The sequence below is a fragment of the Schistocerca cancellata genome, chromosome 2 (genome assembly GCF_023864275.1).
Source record: "Schistocerca cancellata isolate TAMUIC-IGC-003103 chromosome 2, iqSchCanc2.1, whole genome shotgun sequence".
Taxonomy (NCBI): Eukaryota; Metazoa; Arthropoda; class Insecta; order Orthoptera; family Acrididae; genus Schistocerca; species Schistocerca cancellata.
In genome coordinates this window covers 726,455,608-726,476,391 of record NC_064627.1, presented here as the reverse complement: position 1 = coordinate 726,476,391, position 20,784 = coordinate 726,455,608, and the positions used below count along the sequence as shown (strand labels likewise).

At 44.1% G+C, this 20,784-nt stretch overlaps 1 protein-coding gene across 1 annotated transcript in view; it reads left to right on the top strand.

The window, feature by feature from the left end:
• LOC126162526 (uncharacterized) overlaps nucleotides 1-20,784 on the top strand; it is a 68,414-nt gene that overhangs the window by 16,447 nt on the left and 31,183 nt on the right. The window contains exons 3-4 of the mRNA XM_049919097.1: nucleotides 2,855-2,891; nucleotides 18,527-18,802. Of these exons, the coding sequence (XP_049775054.1) occupies nucleotides 2,855-2,891; nucleotides 18,527-18,802 (313 nt within the window). The remainder of the gene's footprint in view (nucleotides 1-2,854; nucleotides 2,892-18,526; nucleotides 18,803-20,784) is intronic.

Below are 20,784 nucleotides of genomic sequence, written 5' to 3'. Positions count from 1 at the left end.
GAGTTTCTTTTCGCTTCTTTCAATAACTGTAGCTGCCATCACTATATAGGGTCAACAGAAAATGATACGAGTTTTGTATGTTACTTCCAATTACAAACATCACTGGATAAAATAAATTCAGACTTGTCTACCAGCCTTATGAATAACAGTGATACAAATAATTCGATGAGGTTTCAATTTGAGCTTTCCGAAACTTAAAGACGTAAAACATAGAAAGAATTGTTAAGTTCATAAATTCGTTCATTTGATATGCATCTGACATAATCCTTTAACAGCGTTTTCATATAACAACCACTGCACATTTTATGAGTCAGTATAGGATGACCTGTTTCGTTCTAGAAGCTTAGACGACAGTATCATCACTCTGTTGGCTTCACAGCTGTCCGCGAAATTCTTCCCAAACAGGTAGTCCGGCAGCTTTGAAGGCTAATTAAGACTTTTCGTGTGAAAACGTCTTTGACTCCACAGAAGAAGCGGCTATTCGGATAACTTGTGGCTTGAATATGACTCTGTTTTAGGTACGAACACCGTCAATACGTAAGTGTTGAATTGTCTGCTGTGGTGGAAGGAAGACTAAACAAGTTACTCCTGGAGAACGTCCGTTCTTGAAGTGAATATAATAATGTACACTAAGTATTAGGAACAGAAAACTGAAGTGAATATGAATGAAGTTCCAACTGTCTACTGGAATACACAGAGTTTAAACGATAAGTGCTTACAACGAAAGAAACTGGTGTTTTCGAAATCGAGAGAAATAAACTGATAAAGAACACATGCGGTTCATCAAGCCGGAAAACAGAAAAATTGACCACCTAAGCCATAACGTATGAGTGCCGAGCTAGACTGTTGCTAAAATCGTCCTTGAATACTACTTGTTCTCGCACTTACAAACTATAAATTTGACGTTTATGTCAATTTTACGTCAAGCTATTCTAACTTTTAACAGCATAATATCAAAACTTAAATTGTTCTGTTTCTCTGGCCCTCTTACTGCAAAACTGTTTTCTTAAGTTTAGAACTAATTATAATTGTAATTAGCTTTTACATAGCGTTTAAAAAAGGCCGCTTTTCTTTCATTATACTCATGGGAAAGTTTAAATTAACGTTGCTATCGAACTAGCCGACTAAGTCGGAGCCGTAAGATAGCGACAGACTAATCAAAATCTCGGACAGAGCGCATGCGCAGTAGCGTAGGTGACTTTCGTAGGCGAATTTGAGGGTGTTTCCTCAGCTTGACAGGCCACAAGTACCCTGTATCATATCGTTCGCCAGCACAATTGTACGTTGTAAACATTGACCGTTTATACACTGCGTATCACAAGGATCGGCTAGACGCCAACGGTGATGGAGTTTTTACTGCCGTAAAGAAATAGTTAATGTGATTATCACCCAACATAAATGTGAATAACCTCGGTGAAGATAAGCAGTAAAGGTGAATCAAATCAATTGTTTTAATAGACTGTCTGTTACAGGAGCCATGGTAGCTCCTTTGTCAGCTATTGAATGGGAATACTATCAAAACCAATGTTCGTTTGAGACAGTTTTGAATCTATTATCTGAAATTAACTCGAACAGAGAGAGAACTGGCGCGTGAGGGAAACGCCCTAGATCTCCCACTAACTACGAGGGTAATCCCAAAAGTAAGGTCTATTTCTACAATGGTTCACATCAGTTTACAGCTTGAACATTTAGCTATTTTTCGACATGATCACCGTTTCTGTCGACGCATTTTTGTAGACGCTGTTTCAGTTTTTGTATGCCCCTGTCATACCAGCTCGCCGCCATGCTGTTCAGAAAGTTATGAACCTCTTTCTTCACCTCGTCGTCGGAGCTGAATCGCTTTCCGGCCAAATGTTCTGTTAACATAGGGAACAGGTGATAGTCACTGGGCGCCAAATCAGGACTTTAGGGTGGTTGGGTGGTTATGTTCCACTGAAACTGTCGCAGGAGAGCAACAGTTTGCCGAGCGATGTGTGGGCGAATGCATGACAGATATTTTCAAACTCATACTGAGGCTGCGCACGGTCATTAATTCCATGAACCACTAGCAAAAGAACCGTGAGAGGGGGCTAATGATAAATAGCGCATGAAATACATATTGTCATATACCACAATGTGTGTTATGGAGTTAGTCATATTTTTGTGGGATTCGTAGCTTCCTTAGTTTGTGGACATCGATGTTTTTTTATAATAACAGACTGAAACAACTAATGTTGGCTACTGCAGCTCGACGGTCTAGTAACATGCATGAAAAAAATCACAATAAAAATATATTTGTAATCGTCACTACTGTAATACGTTTTCTAGTGATGATATTATTCAAATTCATGTGAAGGGCAATGTAATCATTATAGCTTAAGAGGGTCCGGAGAGTACCAGCTCGTTTCTCGTCCAGTGGAGCATGGCCTTCGACATAGAAATTAAATCGATTTATACCTGATGTTTAAATTTAATCGGTATGTCTATAGATTAAATTTGTACATGACGGTCTTTCTATACTGGTTGTTCAGAATCTGAAAACCTCTGGACCCTTCGTATACACGGTAACTGCATTGTTCTCCACAAAGGAAAGAAAAACCTGTTATAGCGGTAGGGTTTCTCAAACTAACCCGTAAGCTCGATAGAGCTTAATACTTTTCAGAGCGAAATATACAGACGTTCAGAGGTGATAGTCTCAACCATTTACTGTATCTGTTTGTCAGGAATGAGAATGTATAGACGATAGCAAATTATTAGTGCTTCTTAGCTTATCAATTTCCCATTGTTGTGAGAGTGCCTTCAATACACTGTTCGCCTAGTGTAGGAAAATTGATGTTCCACAAGTCGACTAACCATGTTTGTTTCCTCTTTTCAGACCGAGAGCGTTAATAAAGCAGTGCAGTGTGAGAAAGGTAATTCATTGCGTTGACTGCTTCAGACTGTATATATATATATATATATAGTATCGTCATGTAAACATTGTCCAGCGGGAATTTACAAATAATAGTGTTAATATGCAGACATGGCACTTGTAGTCGTTTAAAACGTACAGAGGATCCAAATGCTAATGCTGCATGAAACTATCGTTCCAGAGTATTTTTCAGTTAGGAAAAGGAGAGAGAGAGAGAGAGGCATATGATGGTCGCCTCAATACTTGCTTCTTGTTTAAAATACACTCCTGGAAATTGAAATAAGAACACCGTGAATTCATTGTCCCAGGAAGGGGAAACTTTATTGACACATTCCTGGGGTCAGATACATCACATGATCACACTGGCAGAACCACAGGCACATAGACACAGGCAACAGAGCATGCACAATGTCGGCACTAGTACAGTGTATATCCACCTTTCGCAGCAGTGCAGGCTGCTATTCTCCCATGGAGACGATCGTAGAGATGCTGGATGTAGTCCTGTGGAACGGCTTGCCATGCCATTTCCACCTGGCGCCTCAGTTGGACCAGCGTTCGTGCTGGACGTGCAGACCGCGTGAGACGACGCTTCATCCAGTCCCAAACATGCTCAATGGGGGACAGATCCGGAGATCTTGCTGGCCAGGGTAGTTGACTTACACCTTCTAGAGCACGTTGGGTGGCACGGGATACATGCGGACGTGCATTGTCCTGTTGGAACAGCAAGTTCCCTTGCAGGTCTAGGAATGGTAGAACGATGGGTTCAATGACGGTTTGGATGTACCGTGCACTATTCAGTGTCCCCTTGACGATCACCAGTGGTGTACGGCCAGTGTAGGAGATCGCTCCCCACACCATGATGCCGGGTGTTGGCCCTGTGTGCCTCGGTCGTATGCAGTCCTGATTGTGGCGCTCACCTGCACAGCGCCAAACACGCATACGACCATCATTGGCACCAAGGCAGAAGCGACTCTCATCACTGAAGACGACACGTCTCCATTCGTCCCTCCATTCACGCCTGTCGCGACACCACTGGAGGCGGGCTGCACGATGTTGGGGCGTGAGCGGAAGACAGCCTAACGGTGTGCGGGACCGTAGCCCAGCTTCATGGAGACTGTTGCGAATGGTCCTCGCCGATACCCCAGGAGCAACAGTGTCCCTAATTTGCTGGGAAGTGGCGGTGCGGTCCCCTACGGCACTGCGTAGGATCCTACGGTCTTGGCGTGCATCCGTGCGTCGCTGCGGTCCGGTCCCAGGTCGACGGGTACATGCACCTTCCGCCGACCACTGGCGACAACATCGATGTACTGTGGAGACCTCACGCCCCACGTGTTGAGCAATTCGGCGGTACGTCCACCCGGCCTCCCGCATGCCCACTATACGCCCTCGCTCAAAGTCCGTCAACTGCACATACGGTTCACGTCCACGCTGTCGCGGCATGCTACCAGTGTTAAAGACTGCGATGGAGCTCCGTATGCCACGGCAAACTGGCTGACACTGACGGCGGCGGTGCACAAATGCTGCGCAGCTAGCGCCATTCGACGGCCAACACCGCGGTTCCTGGTGTGTCCGCTGTGCCGTGCGTGTGATCATTGCTTGTACAGCCCTCTCGCAGTGTCCGGAGCAAGTATGGTGGGTCTGACACACCGGTGTCAATGTGTTCTTCTTTCCATTTCCAGGAGTGTAGATCGAAAAACCCAGAATGTCATACTCACAGAGTATTTTGCAGTTATGAAAAAGGAGAGAGAGGGGCATATGATGGTCACCTCAATATTTGCTTATGGTTTAAAATAGATGGAAATACTCAACACTGTCCTACTCAGTCCAGGCAAGAGACAGTCTTCGTTTTCATCAGTCTGTCGGAAGTGTACGTAATTAATGTCAGTACCCTTGTTACTATCCGAGAGGAAGGGGCTGTGAGGTGACAGAACACTGTCTCTCCTCCTCCGTTCTGCCTTTCATGCTCATCATAAGACTACAAATACAATTCAATGCGTTGCTAACCCACACTACACAAGTACACCACGGATACTTTACAAAGGTTTATAACGATCGAGCCACCCCTATTCCCAAATATTGCGTTCTCTTGACATGTGTTTTTACGAGAGTCTCATCACGTCGGTGAATCAGAATGACCTCGGTATGGGTTTGTCTGTCCTCCGTAACGTCCAAATTCGGACTCGCGAACCCAGCAATGATATCCACAGTTTGAAAGCAAATCCAACCAACAATATTTACAGTTTATTCATTTTGAATTAGCAAATTTACCTGAATGAATTTTAATTTGCCTATCGAACTCTTCTGAAGCGTTTAGTAGACAGGCTGTTGGCTCGTCAGATTTAGCAACGAGGTATTCATCGCTCTTCACAGCTTACCTTGAATTATCGTTTTGATAATTTACGTTTTCCACGAAACTTAGTGACTGCACTCACCACTGGTACAGGAACCTTGACTAAATTCATTGAGAAATTCCTCCTGAAATTAAACTCTACTATTAGCTACTTACGGTCGCATTCGTTAACGAGCGAAATTTGAAATTTAGACCTGTTGATTGAACTAGGAATAGTTATTTAAGCTATGTTTGAATAAACTTAAAATTTGCTTCTAGGAAGCAGAATGAATCTAGCAAGATATTCATCGACTTCCTTTCTTTAATTCAAATCTTTTCAAAGAAACCTTTAGAGTTAATATTTGTGATTTCAATAAAGTTAATATATTCTTGAAACTTTAAAGAACTGGCTTCAGGAGCAAATTAATTTTGATCCAGTACTGCAACGAAGCGATAAATCAAAAATTTGTAATGTTAATTCTCATTAAATTCACTACAATATTGCAACTGCAGATTTGAATGCAGGAAATAGTCATTCCATTTTACATATAATTAAACACCACAACTTTGCATATAAATGTCAATTTATTAAATAAAGTCACATTTTATCACAGTATGTGTTGAATTTACTCTGGTTCTCCTTTTGGATGAATAACATATAAATAGTCTGTAGCTTGCCTTGTTATGAGTAGTGCAGTTGAGGATGAGGTGCTGAAACCACTTGTGCAAATTCTTCACGTCTCTAGTTAAAATGATATTATGGTGGGGTCGTTATAACTGCCCTTATTACGTCTGCTTGAAGCAAAGTATTGCAATCGTTGCAACACTGTAGGTTAGCCTAGTAAGACTTCAACTACAGATAATATTGATGTTTTGGATTCGTAGCTCTTGTACTTTTTCCGTGTTTGAAGTTAAAATTATTGGCTATAGTTTCCGAGTTTTATACAAAACACTATTTTTTCGTGTTACCCAATTATGTTTCGGCATCTCTATGTCATTATCAGCGCGTTTTGTTTATTCAAAGATTGTAAAGAATGAACATAGATTGGGTTGTAACTGATCTAACAACATGAGGCTTATAGAGAGCTTCCTATATAGGACAGACAATGCGTACAGTGGAAGAGCGTAGTACAGAACATCAACGTTACACTCGCCTACTGCAACCCAGTAAGTCTGCAGTTGCGGAACATTGTATTTCTAACGAACATTCAATGGAGTACGACACAACTTCGATTTTGGCCACAGCAACAACTTTTTGGAACTCCATTATCAAAGATTACGTTGAAATACTCATTGCGGGAAATCTAATGAACCGTGACAGTGGTTACCAATTGAATAACGCATGGGATCACATCATCCCCTAAATTTGTTCGAACGAAGACGCCAGAAGACTTTGATAGCTGCGGCCAGCGACAATACCGATGGCAGTTGAGTATTGCAGTTCCACCAGCGAGGGCGCTGTTTCTGGACGGTGTGGCCCTTCTGTCTCCGCGACTGCAACGCATGCGCGGCAGTACTATAAGCGCACTATACAGGGTGGTCCATTGATCATGACCGCGCCAAATATCTCACGAAATAACTACGAAGAACGAAACTTGTCTAGCTTGAAGGGGGATACCAGATGGTGCTATGGTTGGCGCGTTATATGGCCGCCATACGTCAAAGTGGTATCAATTGCGTTTTTTTTTAAATAGGAACTCCAATTTTTTATTACCTATTCGTGTAGTTCGTAAAGAAGTATGAATGTTTTAGTTGGACCAATTTTTTCGCTTTGTGACAGATGGCGCTGTAATAGTTGCAAACGTATAAGTACCTGTTATCACGTAACATTCCGCCAGTGCGGGCTGTATTTGCTTCGTGATACATTACCCGTGTTAAAATGGACCGTTTACCAATTGCGGAAAAGGTCGATATCGCGTTGATGTATGGCTATTGTGATCAAAATGCCCAACGGGCGTGTGAAGTGTATGCTGCTCGATATCCTGGACGACATCATCCAAGTGTGCAGACCGTTCGCCGGATAGTTACGTTATTTAAGGAAATAGGAAGCGTTCAGCCATATGAGAAACGTCAACTACGACCTACAACAAATGATGATGCCCAAGTAGGTGTTTTACCTGCTGTCGCGGCTAAACCGCACATCAGTAGCAGACAAACTGCGCGACAATCGGGAACCTCAAAAACGTCGGTGCTGAGAATGCTACATCAAACTCGACTGCACCCGTACCACATTTCTATGCACCAGAAATTGCATGGCGACGGCTTTGAACGTCCTGTACAGTTCTGCCACTTGGCGCAAGAGAAATTACGGGACGATGACAGATATTTTGCACGCGTTCTATTTAACGTCGAAGCGTCAACTCACCAACAGCGGTAACGTTAACCGGCATAATATGGACTATTGGGCAACGGAATATCCACGATGGATTGACAAGTGGAACAACAGCGACCTTGGCGGGTTAATGTATGGTGCGGCATTATGGGAGGAAGGGTAATTGGCCCTCATTTTTTCGATGTCAATCTAAATGGTGCAATGTATGCTGATTTCCTACGTAATGTTCTACCGATGTTACTACAAGATGCTTCACTGCATGACAGAATGGCGATGTACTTCCAACATGATGGATGTCCGGCACACAGCTCACGTGCGGTTGACGCAGTATTGAATAGCACATTTCATGACAGGTGGATTGGTCGTCGAAGCACCATACCATGGCCCGCACGTTCACCGGATCTGACGTCCCCGCATTTCTTTCTGTGGGGAAAGTTGAAGGATATTTGCTATCGTGATCCACCGACAACGCTTGGCAACATGCGACAGCGCATTGTCAATGCATATGCGAGCATTACGGAAGGCGAACTACTCGCTGTTGAGGGGAATGTCGTTACACGTATTTCCAAATGCATTGAGATTGACGGACATCATTTTGAGCATTTATTGCATTAATGTGGTATTTACAGGTAATCACGCTGTAACAGCATGCGTTCTCAGAAATGATAAGTTCACAAAGGTACATGTATCAGATTGGAGCAAACGAAATAAAATGTTCAAACGTACCTACGCTCTGTATTTTAATTCAAAAACCCTACCTGTTACCAACTGTTCATCTAAAATTGTGAGCCATATGCCTGTGACGATTACAGTGCCATCTATCACAAAGCGAAAAAAGTGGTCCAACTAAAGCATTCATATTTCTTAACGTACTACACGAATATGAAATAAAAATTGGGGTTCCTATTAAAAAAAAAACGCTCTTGATATCCTTTGGCCTATGACAGCGCCATCTAGCGGGCTGACCATAGCGCCATCCGGTTTCCCCCTTCAAGCTAGACAAGTTTCGTTCTTTGTAGTTTTTTCGTTTGACGCTTATTTCGTGAGATATTTGGCCCGGTCACTACCAATGGACCACCGTGTATAAGACTTAGCGGAGAACGTCTTCGTCAGTCCTCTTTCGGCTCTCCTGAAGATGGCTGACAGTTGTCCAGTCGAAATATCGTGCAATGAAGCTTAGGACGACCGGCTGCAAGCCCGAAATCTTTTTGAACAACCGATAATTGTCTGAGATTACTTAACTTAGATAAATTAATGAGCGTTTCCTTCCAATAATATGTGCATATGTTAGTTAGCACAAATAGTAATGTTCTGCCGAGCGCACCAGAAACGCCCTCTCATTATCACTGCTGATAGGCTACCGTCACTGCTCAGTCTCTCTGCAGTAAACTTCTTTCCACATTAAAGCTGCAAAGTCACCTGTTACCCTATCTCAACATTGCCCGCCGCCTCTGAATTCTACGGCTGTTCCCTTTTACCGGGCCTTTATAATTAAATTGCAGCTGCTGACAGAGATCTAGTGTGGACTGTAATTATCCTACGACAGCGAAATAAGGTGTTAAAGCGGAACCAATTTATGCTGGGACAAAGAAACTGGTTCCAATTTTAGCACCAGGTGCGAATCTGGCCTTATCAATTCAAGGGAAGACGTATAGAAATGTTTCCGTATATAATAGATCAGAAACGGGACGAGGGCAGAAAAGATCAAACAAGTCAGAAAGGCATGATGTTGACTTTATTATTAACCACCGCTTACAAAATTTACCCAGTGTGAAAACCGGTGAGGTCGACGAGAAGCTGCATCGTTAAAATTACGTGATCAGCAGTTGCTTACTGCAGTTCCGGTGAATCTGAGAAATGTGTTCCTTTAGATCAGGTAGCAACCAAACGTGTCCCTGGTAAACTAATTCTTTTAGTTATCTCCGGAGCCAAAAGACACATGAATTCAGATCAGGTGATCTTGCAAGCCATGGATCCGCAAAACTTATATAGATAACACTTTTGTGAAAGGTTGCACTAAGCAGATGTTTCACTGAGCGACCTACATGAGGTGCTACCCCGTCTCGCATGAAAACAGTGGTTTCCAGGCAGATGCGCTCTTCCAAAGCAGGAGTCGCATGCTGTACAACGGTGGCCTCGATAACGTGCAGACATCGCGGTGTACCTACAGATCCTCTGGATAAATTCTCTCCAAAGAAGAACGGACCGAGAATAACGATGCTTGTGAATCTACGCAAGATAGTTACATACGGCGCGTGCAATGGCTCTTCGTGCACAACACGATGTTTAACACACCCCGAATGCTGCAGTTCTGTGTATTGACTGCACCCTGTACTGTAAAACGTGCGCCGTCACTATGTAGAATATTTCCTGGCCACATGTCATCAATTTCGATCCGTGGTACAAACGGAAAGGAAATTCAGAACGTTGCTGAGGATCACGATGTTTCAGTTTCTGCCCGTCTTGATCTCATACGAGTACCAATTTAAAATAGACCGCTAAACGTTCCGTACTGTTGACAATGGGATAAACAACTCTCGTGGCGCTATATGAGCACCAGCAATAACCGGGGCACGTACTGCATGATCAGTAACAGCAACCTCATCAATAACTTCCTACAGGATTGGACGTCTTCCTCTTCCAGGAAGCTCACCCATGTTTTCAAAATCCATTATAACTTTCTTTAATCCAATTAATAACATCTGGCCTCTCCTCAGACCTTTCAGTTGCGATACTCTCTCAATGCAGCACTGTAACTGTTGTCGTTCACTTAAAACAGTTTCAATAACAGCGCACAGTCTGTCTTCTGGATAGCCATACTATTCAATAAAGTTATGGGTTATTAAATGACAGCGAGGACGTCCTGCCACTTTACAAACAGTGTAAAGCGCCAGATTTGCACTTTATGGCCGCAACTGGAACTGCATTTTTTCAGCACAGATGAGTTCATGATTAACGCTTTAGCATATCTACCAAGTTTCGCTGCCATGCGACAATTTCAGCCCACACTGGACCTTCATGATTAGCTGCACTTTAATTGTAACCACCAGGCAGAAAAAGTGTTCAACAGTCTGGATCAACAAGGACGTAAGCCTGACTTATGCCTAATGGCTACCTTCTTCTGTATGATTACGTACTTTACGCAGTAATTACTAAATAAGCACGTCAGATCTGCACTACAATTTACTTACATAGACACCAATTTTGTTCCGTTACAAGTACGTATACAGGTGCTGGCACTTTAACATCTACACGTTTTCCTCTGTTTAAAGGTTTAATCGCGAGTTTTTGAAAGCGTAAATTCATTCAATTTGTAGAGCAGTAGTTGCTCATTTCTTTTGTTTTGAAAGCAACCGTCTGCACGGTTAGTAAGTCAGTAAGTCAGGAACCAGCTCTTAGAGCGTCAAGTGTATATGTTACTCTGTTTTACTCGCAATATATTTACTAAATTTCGTGCGTGTTTCTCAATTTAAGAGGTTTGGTTCAAATGGCTCTGAGCAGTATGGGACTCAACATCTTAGGTCATAAGTCCCATAGAACTTAGAACTACGTAAACCTAACTAACCTAAGGACATCACACACACCCATGCCCGAGGCAGGATTCGAACCTGCGACCGTAGCAGTCCCGCGGTTCCGGACTGCAGCGCCAGAACCGCTAGACCACCGCGGCCGGCCTTAAGAGGTTTAATCTGGCCTTTTGGAAAGTGTAAATTCATTCAGTCTCTAGCGCACTTTTAGCTCACTGAACAGCTAGCTACATAAGTCATTAACTCAAGAACGTCCACAGGTGACACATTAGGAGGGGAGCAAGCTGCATAGGATTATCTGCTTTCACTTTTTCACTTAGTCTTGCTAGGATATCTAAGATTTGTGTACGCTGTGTGCGGAAGCGGGAGCAGCTGGCCGCAGTTCGCGAGCAGCTGAACGTGCTGTTGGCCACTGTCAGTCACCTCCAGGCTGCTGCCTCGGGGTTTATCGGTGGCGGAGAATCTGGCGCATCGCATGGGACACCTCAGGTGTCGCTTATGTTGCTCGCGGGCTCTGCTCCAGAGGCACCTCCTAGTGCACCCGACGCGGCGGATCCGCCATCACAGCAAGGTGGGTGGCAGGGGGTAACACGTTCGCGTCCCTCGAGGCGGAAGGCTAACGTGGAGACTGGCCGCCTGGTCTCACCCATTCACTTTATGAGGGAACAGGTGCCCGCTCCTTCAGCAGGATCCGCGCAGGCGAGGGGGAGGGGGGGGGGTTGTTGCTAGTTATTGGGAGCTTCAATGTTAGGCGCATTGTGGAGCCATTTAAGCAGATAGCATTCAGTGTTGGAAGGAAAGCCATTGTTCACTTAGTATGTCTGCCTGGGGGCCTCATCCGAGACGTGGAGGCGGCCTGGCATGTGGCTACCGAGCGTGCAGGGTTCAATCGTCTGCGTATTGTGGCTCATGTCGGCACCAACGACTCAGGCGAGGGGCGCAAGCAGAGCTCGCAATTTGCAGCATTGTTCCCAGAGTTTATTGGGTGCCCTTGGGTTTGGCGCACATTCGAGGGTCTAAACCAAAGGCTTCTTCGATTCTGTGACGGTCTAGGCTGCAAATTTCTAGACCTGCGTTATCGTGTGGGTATTTGTAGGACTCCTAATGACAGGTCAGGGGTGCACTATACATAGGAGGCCATGTGGTTCTAGGCGCTACAGTCTGGAGCCGAGCGACCGCTATGGCCGCAGGTTCGAATCCTGTCTCGGGCATGAATGTGTGTGATGTCCTTAGGTTAGTTAGGTTTAATTAGTTCGAAGTTCTAGGCGACTGATGACCTCAGAAGTTAAGTTGCATAGTACTCAGAGCCATTTGAACCATGTACAAAGGAAACAGCCACTCAGGTAGCAGAGTACTTGTGGAGTGCACATAAGAGATTTTTAGGCTAGGCAGCAGTTTGAGGTGCTCCGATGAAGACTTGCTAGTCAATATGCAGCAAGGAAAGTTAAACAGCGTTCGGAATTAAGACACTTCGACTGTCACAATTTTATTAGTAAACTGTCGAAGTATTCGTAATAAAGTTCCCAAATTTACTGCTTTCAAGGAGAGTTCTCGCGGTGAAGTTATTCTTGCGTCCGAGAATTGGATGAAACCCGTCGTGGGAGGCTCTGATATATTTAGCGAGCTGTGGAGCGTATATCGGAAAGTGCGATTAGACGCCATAGGAGAGAGAGTGTTCATAGCGAAATTAGAATTACATTAGTACCTTCAGCTGCTAACGGGCGTTGATATGTATCAACGAAGACAGGTGGAAATGTGTGCCCCGACCGGTACTCGAACCCGGGATCTCCTGATTACATGTCCGAAAGAAAAGACACCATATCCATACAAGTATATAGTTCTGGCAATACCGGCCATGACCTTCTTCTTCTGTGTGGATGCACACATATTCCGCGAACTCTTACGGGACTTGGTAAGAATGTCTTCCACGAGTAATGAGTGTGTTGGGGTGGGACAATACGAATGTAGTGTGTCGACATATAAGGTGAGAATGTGCGTCTTGCGAGAGGCGTGTGCGAGATAGTCCCTGCAGCCACGCTAACCTCTGTGTCCTCGGTGGCTCAGCTCGATAGAGCGTCTGCCATGTAAGCAGGAAATCCCGGGTTCGAGTCCCGGAGGGGGCACACATTTTACCTTTCCCCGTTCATATATATCAACGCACGTTAGCAGCTGAAGGTACTAATATAATTGTAGTTTCGTTTTAGATAGCTGCAGGTCTTCGATGGTATCAATATGAGTATATAGTGTTCATTGCAGTTGACAAAAGAGTCTCTATTGAGATCAAAGTTGAGTGTGACATGTCTGAAAGAACAGACACCATATCCACATAAGTATATAGTGTTCATTGCAGTTGACAAAAGAAATTGTCTCTATTGAGATCAAAGTTGAGTGTGACAGTGAAGTCATCTGGCTACGTTAAACCGATATAGGTGAAACCAAGCTATGATACTTAGAAAACACTCTTGATCGCAAATTTCTTTTAATTGGAGTGGCCGGTTTCAATCCTTAAGGATTATCTTCAGACTCCAGAACGGCAGGTGGAGTTCCATGGAGCAGGCTGCGCCGATCCACGACGCTGAACTGACTGTGTTGCAGATAAGGCGCTGGTGCGATCCGTTCTTGAGTACTGCTCGAGTGTTTGGTATCCACACCAGGTCGGATTCAGGGAAGACATCGATGCAATTCAGAGGCGGGATGCTAGATTTGTTACCCTAGATCTGTTGCCGTAGGTTAGATCAACAGCAGTGTTTAACGGAGAAGCTTCGGGAACTCAAACGGGAAACCCTGCAGCGAAGGCGACGTTCTTTTCGAGAAACAATATTGAGAAAATTTAGAGAATCGGCATTTGAAGCTGTCTTCCGAACGATTATACTTCCGCCAACTTAAATTGCGTGTAAGGACCATGGACATAATATACGAGAAATTAGGGCTCATTCGGAGGCAAATAAACAGTCGTTTTCCTCTCGCTCTCTTTGCCAGCGAAACAGGAAAGAAAATGGCAAGTAGCGGTGCAGTGTACCCTCCGCCATGCACCTTACGGTGGCTTGGGGAGTATCTATGTAGATGTAAACGTACATGTAGTACGCCGTTTCCCCATTTTCGCCAAAGTCAGTGACGTTTTGGGACTGAAAATAGAGATACACGTTCGTCATCATTATTTTGTAGAGTTTTAATCTGTACATTTTGTTGGCAAAACTTAGTTAATAACTTATCTACAACATTTACAATATCATCACGTTTTCAAGAGACTTATGGAATGGTTTCCAATTCACAGCAACGTGTGCACTGGTTGGAAACTTCTGTTAAGCCGGAACTTCACATCAGCGCACACTTCGTTGGAAATTGAAAATTCATTCCGCAAACAATGCCCTAGGTTGTGACTCCACCATTTCTCCTCTGTATCCTTTCAAAAGAGTGGTAGTCCTGAAAGTTGTGCAGGAGAACTTCTATTTGTAAGGTGGGAGAGAAGCACAGGAGGAAGTGAAGCTCTGGGGGTGGGACGTGATTCATGTTTGGGTAGCTCAGTCGTACAGCGCTTGCCCACGAAAGTGCCAATTTCAAGTCACGGTGCGACACATAGTTCTGATCTCCAAGGAAACTTCGTAAATACTAAAGCATTGTAAGTAATTACATCCCAAATAACATTCGTCGTCAGTTAGAGTATACAGAACACTTTTATTAACACGAAAAACAGCAGCATTAATCGATTGTGGCCACCATAAAGTTCAACGGATATTACTGAAAAAGCAGAGTTAATATTATGTAATATACACAGGACCTATGAACAACTACTTATATTTATCGAATGTTGATGTATTACTATTCAAAGAAACATTGCAGATTTGTGAATAATTGTAGGTGACTGCTGGTAGAAGGAGAAATACAACGAGAAGACCTAAGTCATACAATCATCTCCTGTTACCCGTACAATACTGAGCAATTTTTTTAAAATGCATACCACATTGGAGAGGTTACAGTCCTGTCGCGTAAGTCCGCCGTATCACCTGAACTGAAACCCACTACCTTATTATATGTGCTACTCAGAATGAATAAAAGAGTTTACTTAACGCTGTTTCTGCGATCGGGAAGAGGTACATGAGTTTATATTCGAAGACATACCAGTACTGGTATTCCTCACCGGCCATCATATCTAAGCTAAATATCGAGTTCCTTCATTGAGGTAAAATGAAACAAATATCAATAAATTACAAGCGCAAAGCTTGCAAGAAATGTGACAGGCGGTTTGGGACGATTAATCAACAATAATGAGAGACATTTGTGACAACAAATGAATAAGGGACACAAAGTGAATTTAAGTTCAAATCGTCGACATGCCTGTTGTTAAAATTTCGTTATGATAAGGGTTTCATCATCGTTTACAAAGGATTGCAACCAATGAAAAATTTCGGTTTTCATTGCTGACACAAATTTTGTAAACACAGTATCAATGAGAATGAAACATGTTGCTCATATGATGAAGCAGGTGATTAGCCGCCACAGAAGAAAATCCATAATTTTTTGAAGTACAATCTTGGCAGTAATGACAGTCAGTGTATTTTAACTGGACTTCCGGGTGTGTGAGAAACAGTCACTACGAACGGTAGAATACCCGACTCGTTGGTTGGGTAGTGTTGAGAGTACCTCGCAAAGGGGCGCTCACAGGGGAACGTGCCTGCTAATCATCAATTTAGTCTAAATTAATGCTACTTGCAGTGCATGGCCAGAAACGAGGGTGACTGAAGTGGGAGCGTCAAATCGCCAAGTATTTGGAAAAAACAATAGTATTTTTGGCGCAGATAGGGAGAGGTATGAGCCATTTAGGTTCGCGTAGTTTCCAGTCAGCGGTTGCAGCAATGGTAACAGTGCAGAACGGTAATCCAAGGGCCGTTGGTTCAAGTCTCTGACCGGAGACATTTTTATTTCTTTTATTTCCATTTGACGGTATGTCCACTGCAAATAAGGCAAGCAAACGAAAACTTTGGATTGCAAATAAATTTCCAGTAAGGGAACTTCCATGAGGGTATTTCATGTAAAAAATTAGATTATCTTATTATTTCAACCAATAAAACAGAAACAGGCGCCAGAAATTTATTTCTTATTACTCAGTCACAAGTAGTTTCTTGACCATAAACCAATATCTTCAGGTGAAAAACAAGTGAACCTTAAGAAGATATGAAGTTTACAATTACATTTACTGTATCAATGTGGAGCAGTTTCTTTACCAGATGAGGACTACGGATCTTAAATCATGATTAGATCTCATGAGGCTAAATAATAAACGTTCCCTATCTCCCAGGTTGAAACTGGCGTATAAAAACGCACCCGTCATCCATAAAATAGCAGAGGACGCGGGGCAAGACGAAACCCTAAAAATAAAATGATGGCAAGTAACGAATCGAAAGAAATTGACAAAAATTCCCGAGTAGATTCAGCTTACCAGCCAAAGTGCCTGAAACAAAATGCAGACTCGCAATAGATGCATTCGGGGAAAGCAATATCTGGAAAATCCTCAGAATCACATTCTTGTGCTACGGGATCAAGACAACTGTTAATGAATATAGAATGCATTCTCATTACCAAACTTCTATTTCCTAATTTAGTGCCGTCACGTAAAAAAGTACCCTTTGCAATTAGATAGCAATGAATTCAGTACCCAGTCACTGTCAACCCCCTTTCATGAACTTGAGATTTGTCACTGTGCCTTTCTACCTAATATAAGTGTCCTAATTACACTACTGGCCATTAAAATTGCTACACCAAGAAGAAATCCAGACGATAAGCGGGTATTCATTGGACAAATATATTATACTATAAATGACATGTGATTACGTTTTCACGCAATTGGGGTGCATAAATCCTGAGAAATCAGGACCCAAAACAACTACCTCTGGCCGTAATAACAGCCTTGATACGCCTGGGCATTGAGTCAAACAGAGCTTGGATGGCGTGAACAGGTACAGCTGCCCATGCAGCTTCAACACGATACCACAGTTCATCACGAGTAGTAACTGGCGTATTGTGACGAGACAGTTGCTCGCCCACCATTGATCGGACGTTTTCAGTTGGTGAGAGATCTGGAGAATGTGCTGGCCAGGGCAGCAGTGCAACATTGTGTGTATCCAGAAATGCCCGTACAGGACCTGCAACATGCGGTCGTGCATTATCTTGCTGAAATGTAGGGTTTCGCAGGAATCGAATGAAGGGTAGAGGCACGGGTCGTAACACATCTGAAATGTAACTTCCACTGTTCAAAGTGCCGTCAATGCGAACAAGAGTTGACCGAGACGTGTAACCAATGGCACCCCATACCATCACGTCGGGTGATACGCCAGTAAGGTGATGACGAATACACACTTTCAATGTGCGTTCTCTGCGATGTCGCCAAACACGGATGCGACCATCATGATACTGTAAACAGAACCTGGATTCATCCGAAAAAATGACGTTTTGCCATTCGTGTACCCAGGTTCGTCGTTGAGTACAACATCGCAGGCGCTGCTGCCTGTGATGCTGCGTCAAGGGTAACCGCAGCCATGGGGTCCGAGCTGATTGACCATGCTGCTGCAAACGTCGTCGAACTGTTCGTGCAGATGGTTGTTGTCTTGCAAACGACCCCATCTGTTGACTCAGGGATCGATACGTGGCTGCACGATCCGTTACAGCCATGCGGATAAGATGCCCGTCATCTCGACTGCTAGTGATACGAGGCCGTTGGGACCCGTCAGGGCGTTCCGTATTACCCTCCTGAACCCACCGATTCCATATTCTACTAACGGTCATTGGACCTCGACCTACGCGAGCAGCAATGTGGCGATACGATAAACCGCAATCGTGATAGGCTACAATTCGACCTTTATCAAAGTCGGAAACGTGATGATACGCATTTCCCCCCTTACACGAGGCATCACAACAACGTTTCACCAGGCAACGCCGGTCAACTGCTGTTTGTGTATGAGAAATCGGTTGGAAACTTTCCTCATGTCAGCACGTTGTAGGTGTCGCCACCGGCGCCAACCTTGTGTGAATGCTGTAAAAAGCTAATAATTTGCATATCACAGCTTCTTCTTCCTATCGGTTAACTGTCGCGTCTGTAGCACGTCATCTTCGTAGTGTAGCAATTTTAATGGCCAGTAGTGTACTTATGTCGGCATGACCTGAATAATTAAACTAATAGAAATGCGAATCCAAAGCGCTTTCCGTCCTCCAACCTTACTGACGTTACCCTTCAAATTTTGTCGGAATGAAGCTACACTGCGCTGCAGTGAATCCCACTTCCAATTATGTTCGCTAAATCTTTGTTTGTATGTAGTCTAAAATAAGGCGGGCGGACGACTGACTCAATGGGCAATGGTTCACTAGTTTTTTGCGGTAAGTGCTCTTTCAGATTAAAAATGCCAGCAGCTCTTGTAGATACTACAGCAAGTGACGAGGGCTCTGTCTGTCAACAGCGCGGTACGGCTCTGTGGAGGCCGGGTACGTCGTGAACCCCGGCGAGAAGACGAGCGGCTACAGGTCGGTGTACCGGCTGTACCGCACCAGCCGCCACTGGCTGGACGCCGCAGAGTCCTGCTGGAGGGACGGCGGCCACCTGGCCGTGCCGGGCACCCAGTCCGAGCTGGACTTCCTGGCGGACCAGCTGAGGCGGCACGGCGGCGGCCGCACCACCGGCGCCATGCTGGGGGTGCGCAGATCTGCCGACGAGGAGCCCTTCCTCTCCGTCACAGGTCTGCACCACATCCCAGAAACCAAGAGAAAGACGGTACAAAGAATAGCTTCACAGATTGTTACCGTTGCAACACACGGTTGTAGACTGCAGGTCGTACGAAATCTGGCAGGAGGAAAATTTCGTATTGCCCTGTTTCCCGGTCGATATCTTGAAGAAGGAACTTCAAGATATTTCGCCAGTTAAGTGTCGAGAGGGGTCGATGTTTCTGCGCCATACCAAGAGACCATCATCACATACTCTCGTACAGTCCCGTGGTTCACTTTTGAAAAGCAATTTCCTCCATTGCTATACTTGAAACATTGCTATAGTTCAAATTTGTATTGCTGGTGAATGCTGAAATTATAGCGAAAAGCCAGACCAAAGAACTCATTACAGTAAATGAAACTATGAATTTACAATAATGGCGACGCAGAGTAAAAGTAATCTATCGCGCACAACTAATGAGAAACTCTCGATTGGAAACAGGATCCAAGCTGAAAATGATGCACAATAAGAGACGAACTAATACAACAGTATGGTAATGGACAAACAGCCTTAGAAGCACTGAAATAAAAATAGTTTAACGATATGAGGTGATGTGGAACTTTTACAGTAGTCAGGAGTCGCATTTCTCAATAATACCAATAAGCCTTTCACAGAACAATGATATCTAAATATGTTTTCAATAATAACACGGCTCGCGCAGTTTAAAGATCAGATTCACGCTGCTGGTAGTCGGCACTATTGCTCTTGTCTGGTGTTATCGTCTTTAAATTTTACGCCAGTTAAATATAAATGTCGTGTGACTAGGGCCTCCCGTCAGGGAGACAGTTCGCCGGGTGCAAGTCTTTCGATTTCACGCCACTTCGGTGACTTGCGCGGCGATGGGGATGAAATGATGATTAGGACAACACAACACCCAGTCCCTGAGCGGAGAAAATCTCCGACCAGCCGGGAATCGAACCCGGGCCCTTGGGATTAACTTTCTTTCGCGCTGACCACTCAACTACGGGGGCGGAATTACGCCAGTTGGACTACGTTGTAAGTGACATTTCTGTTCTTTGTGCAAACGATGGTAAAACGATAGACACCTCTAACAAAAAGGAAGAGAAATCATGCCTTTATAATTAGGAATTATACAACGGTATTCAAATTAAAAGGCCACGATACGATGACGAAGAGGTTTCCTGCAGAATCAGCGAGGAAACGAAGAAGATTAAAGGACACCATGCGACTCCATGGTACTAGAGGGAGCTAGAAGGGCACAAACTGTAGAGGAATCCAGAGTTCGGAATATATGTAACAAATGTTTGACAATACTGAGTCTAAAATGCTATTCAGAGATGAAGAGGTTATCATAGTTTACTAGAAAGTCGCGTATAAAAAAAATGGCTCTGAGCACTATGGGACTCAACATCTTAGGTCATAAGTCCCCTAGAACTTAGAACTACTGAAACCTAACTAACCTAAGGACATCACACACACCCATGCCCGAGGCAGGATTCGAACCTGCGACCGTAGCAGTCCCGTGGTTCCGGACTGCAGCGCCAGAACCGCTAGACCACCGTGGCCGGCCGAAAGTCGCGTATAGAATAATACTGGACTGGCTAGAAAACTGTTGTCATTCTTAGGAAGATAAGCCTTATTTTAAATTTAAAAGATGTAACATGTTTTCTGTCATGCAAATTGTACTAATTTTGGCTTACATTTAGCAGCTCAGTTACTGATAATTTTCTGAAAACTGATTATACAGTCGTCAGACGTGAAGCACTATTTACTAGTGGGCAGAATGAGATTTTCACTCTGCAGCGAAGTGTGCGTTGATATGAAACTTCGTGGCACATTAAAACTATGTGCTGGACCGAGACTCAAACTCGCGACCTTTGCCTTTCGTGGGCAAGTGCTGACCGAGACTCGAACTCGGGACCTTTGCCTTTCGCGGGCAAGTGTTCTACCAACTGAGTTACCCAAGCACGAGTCGCAATCCTTCCTCACAGCTTC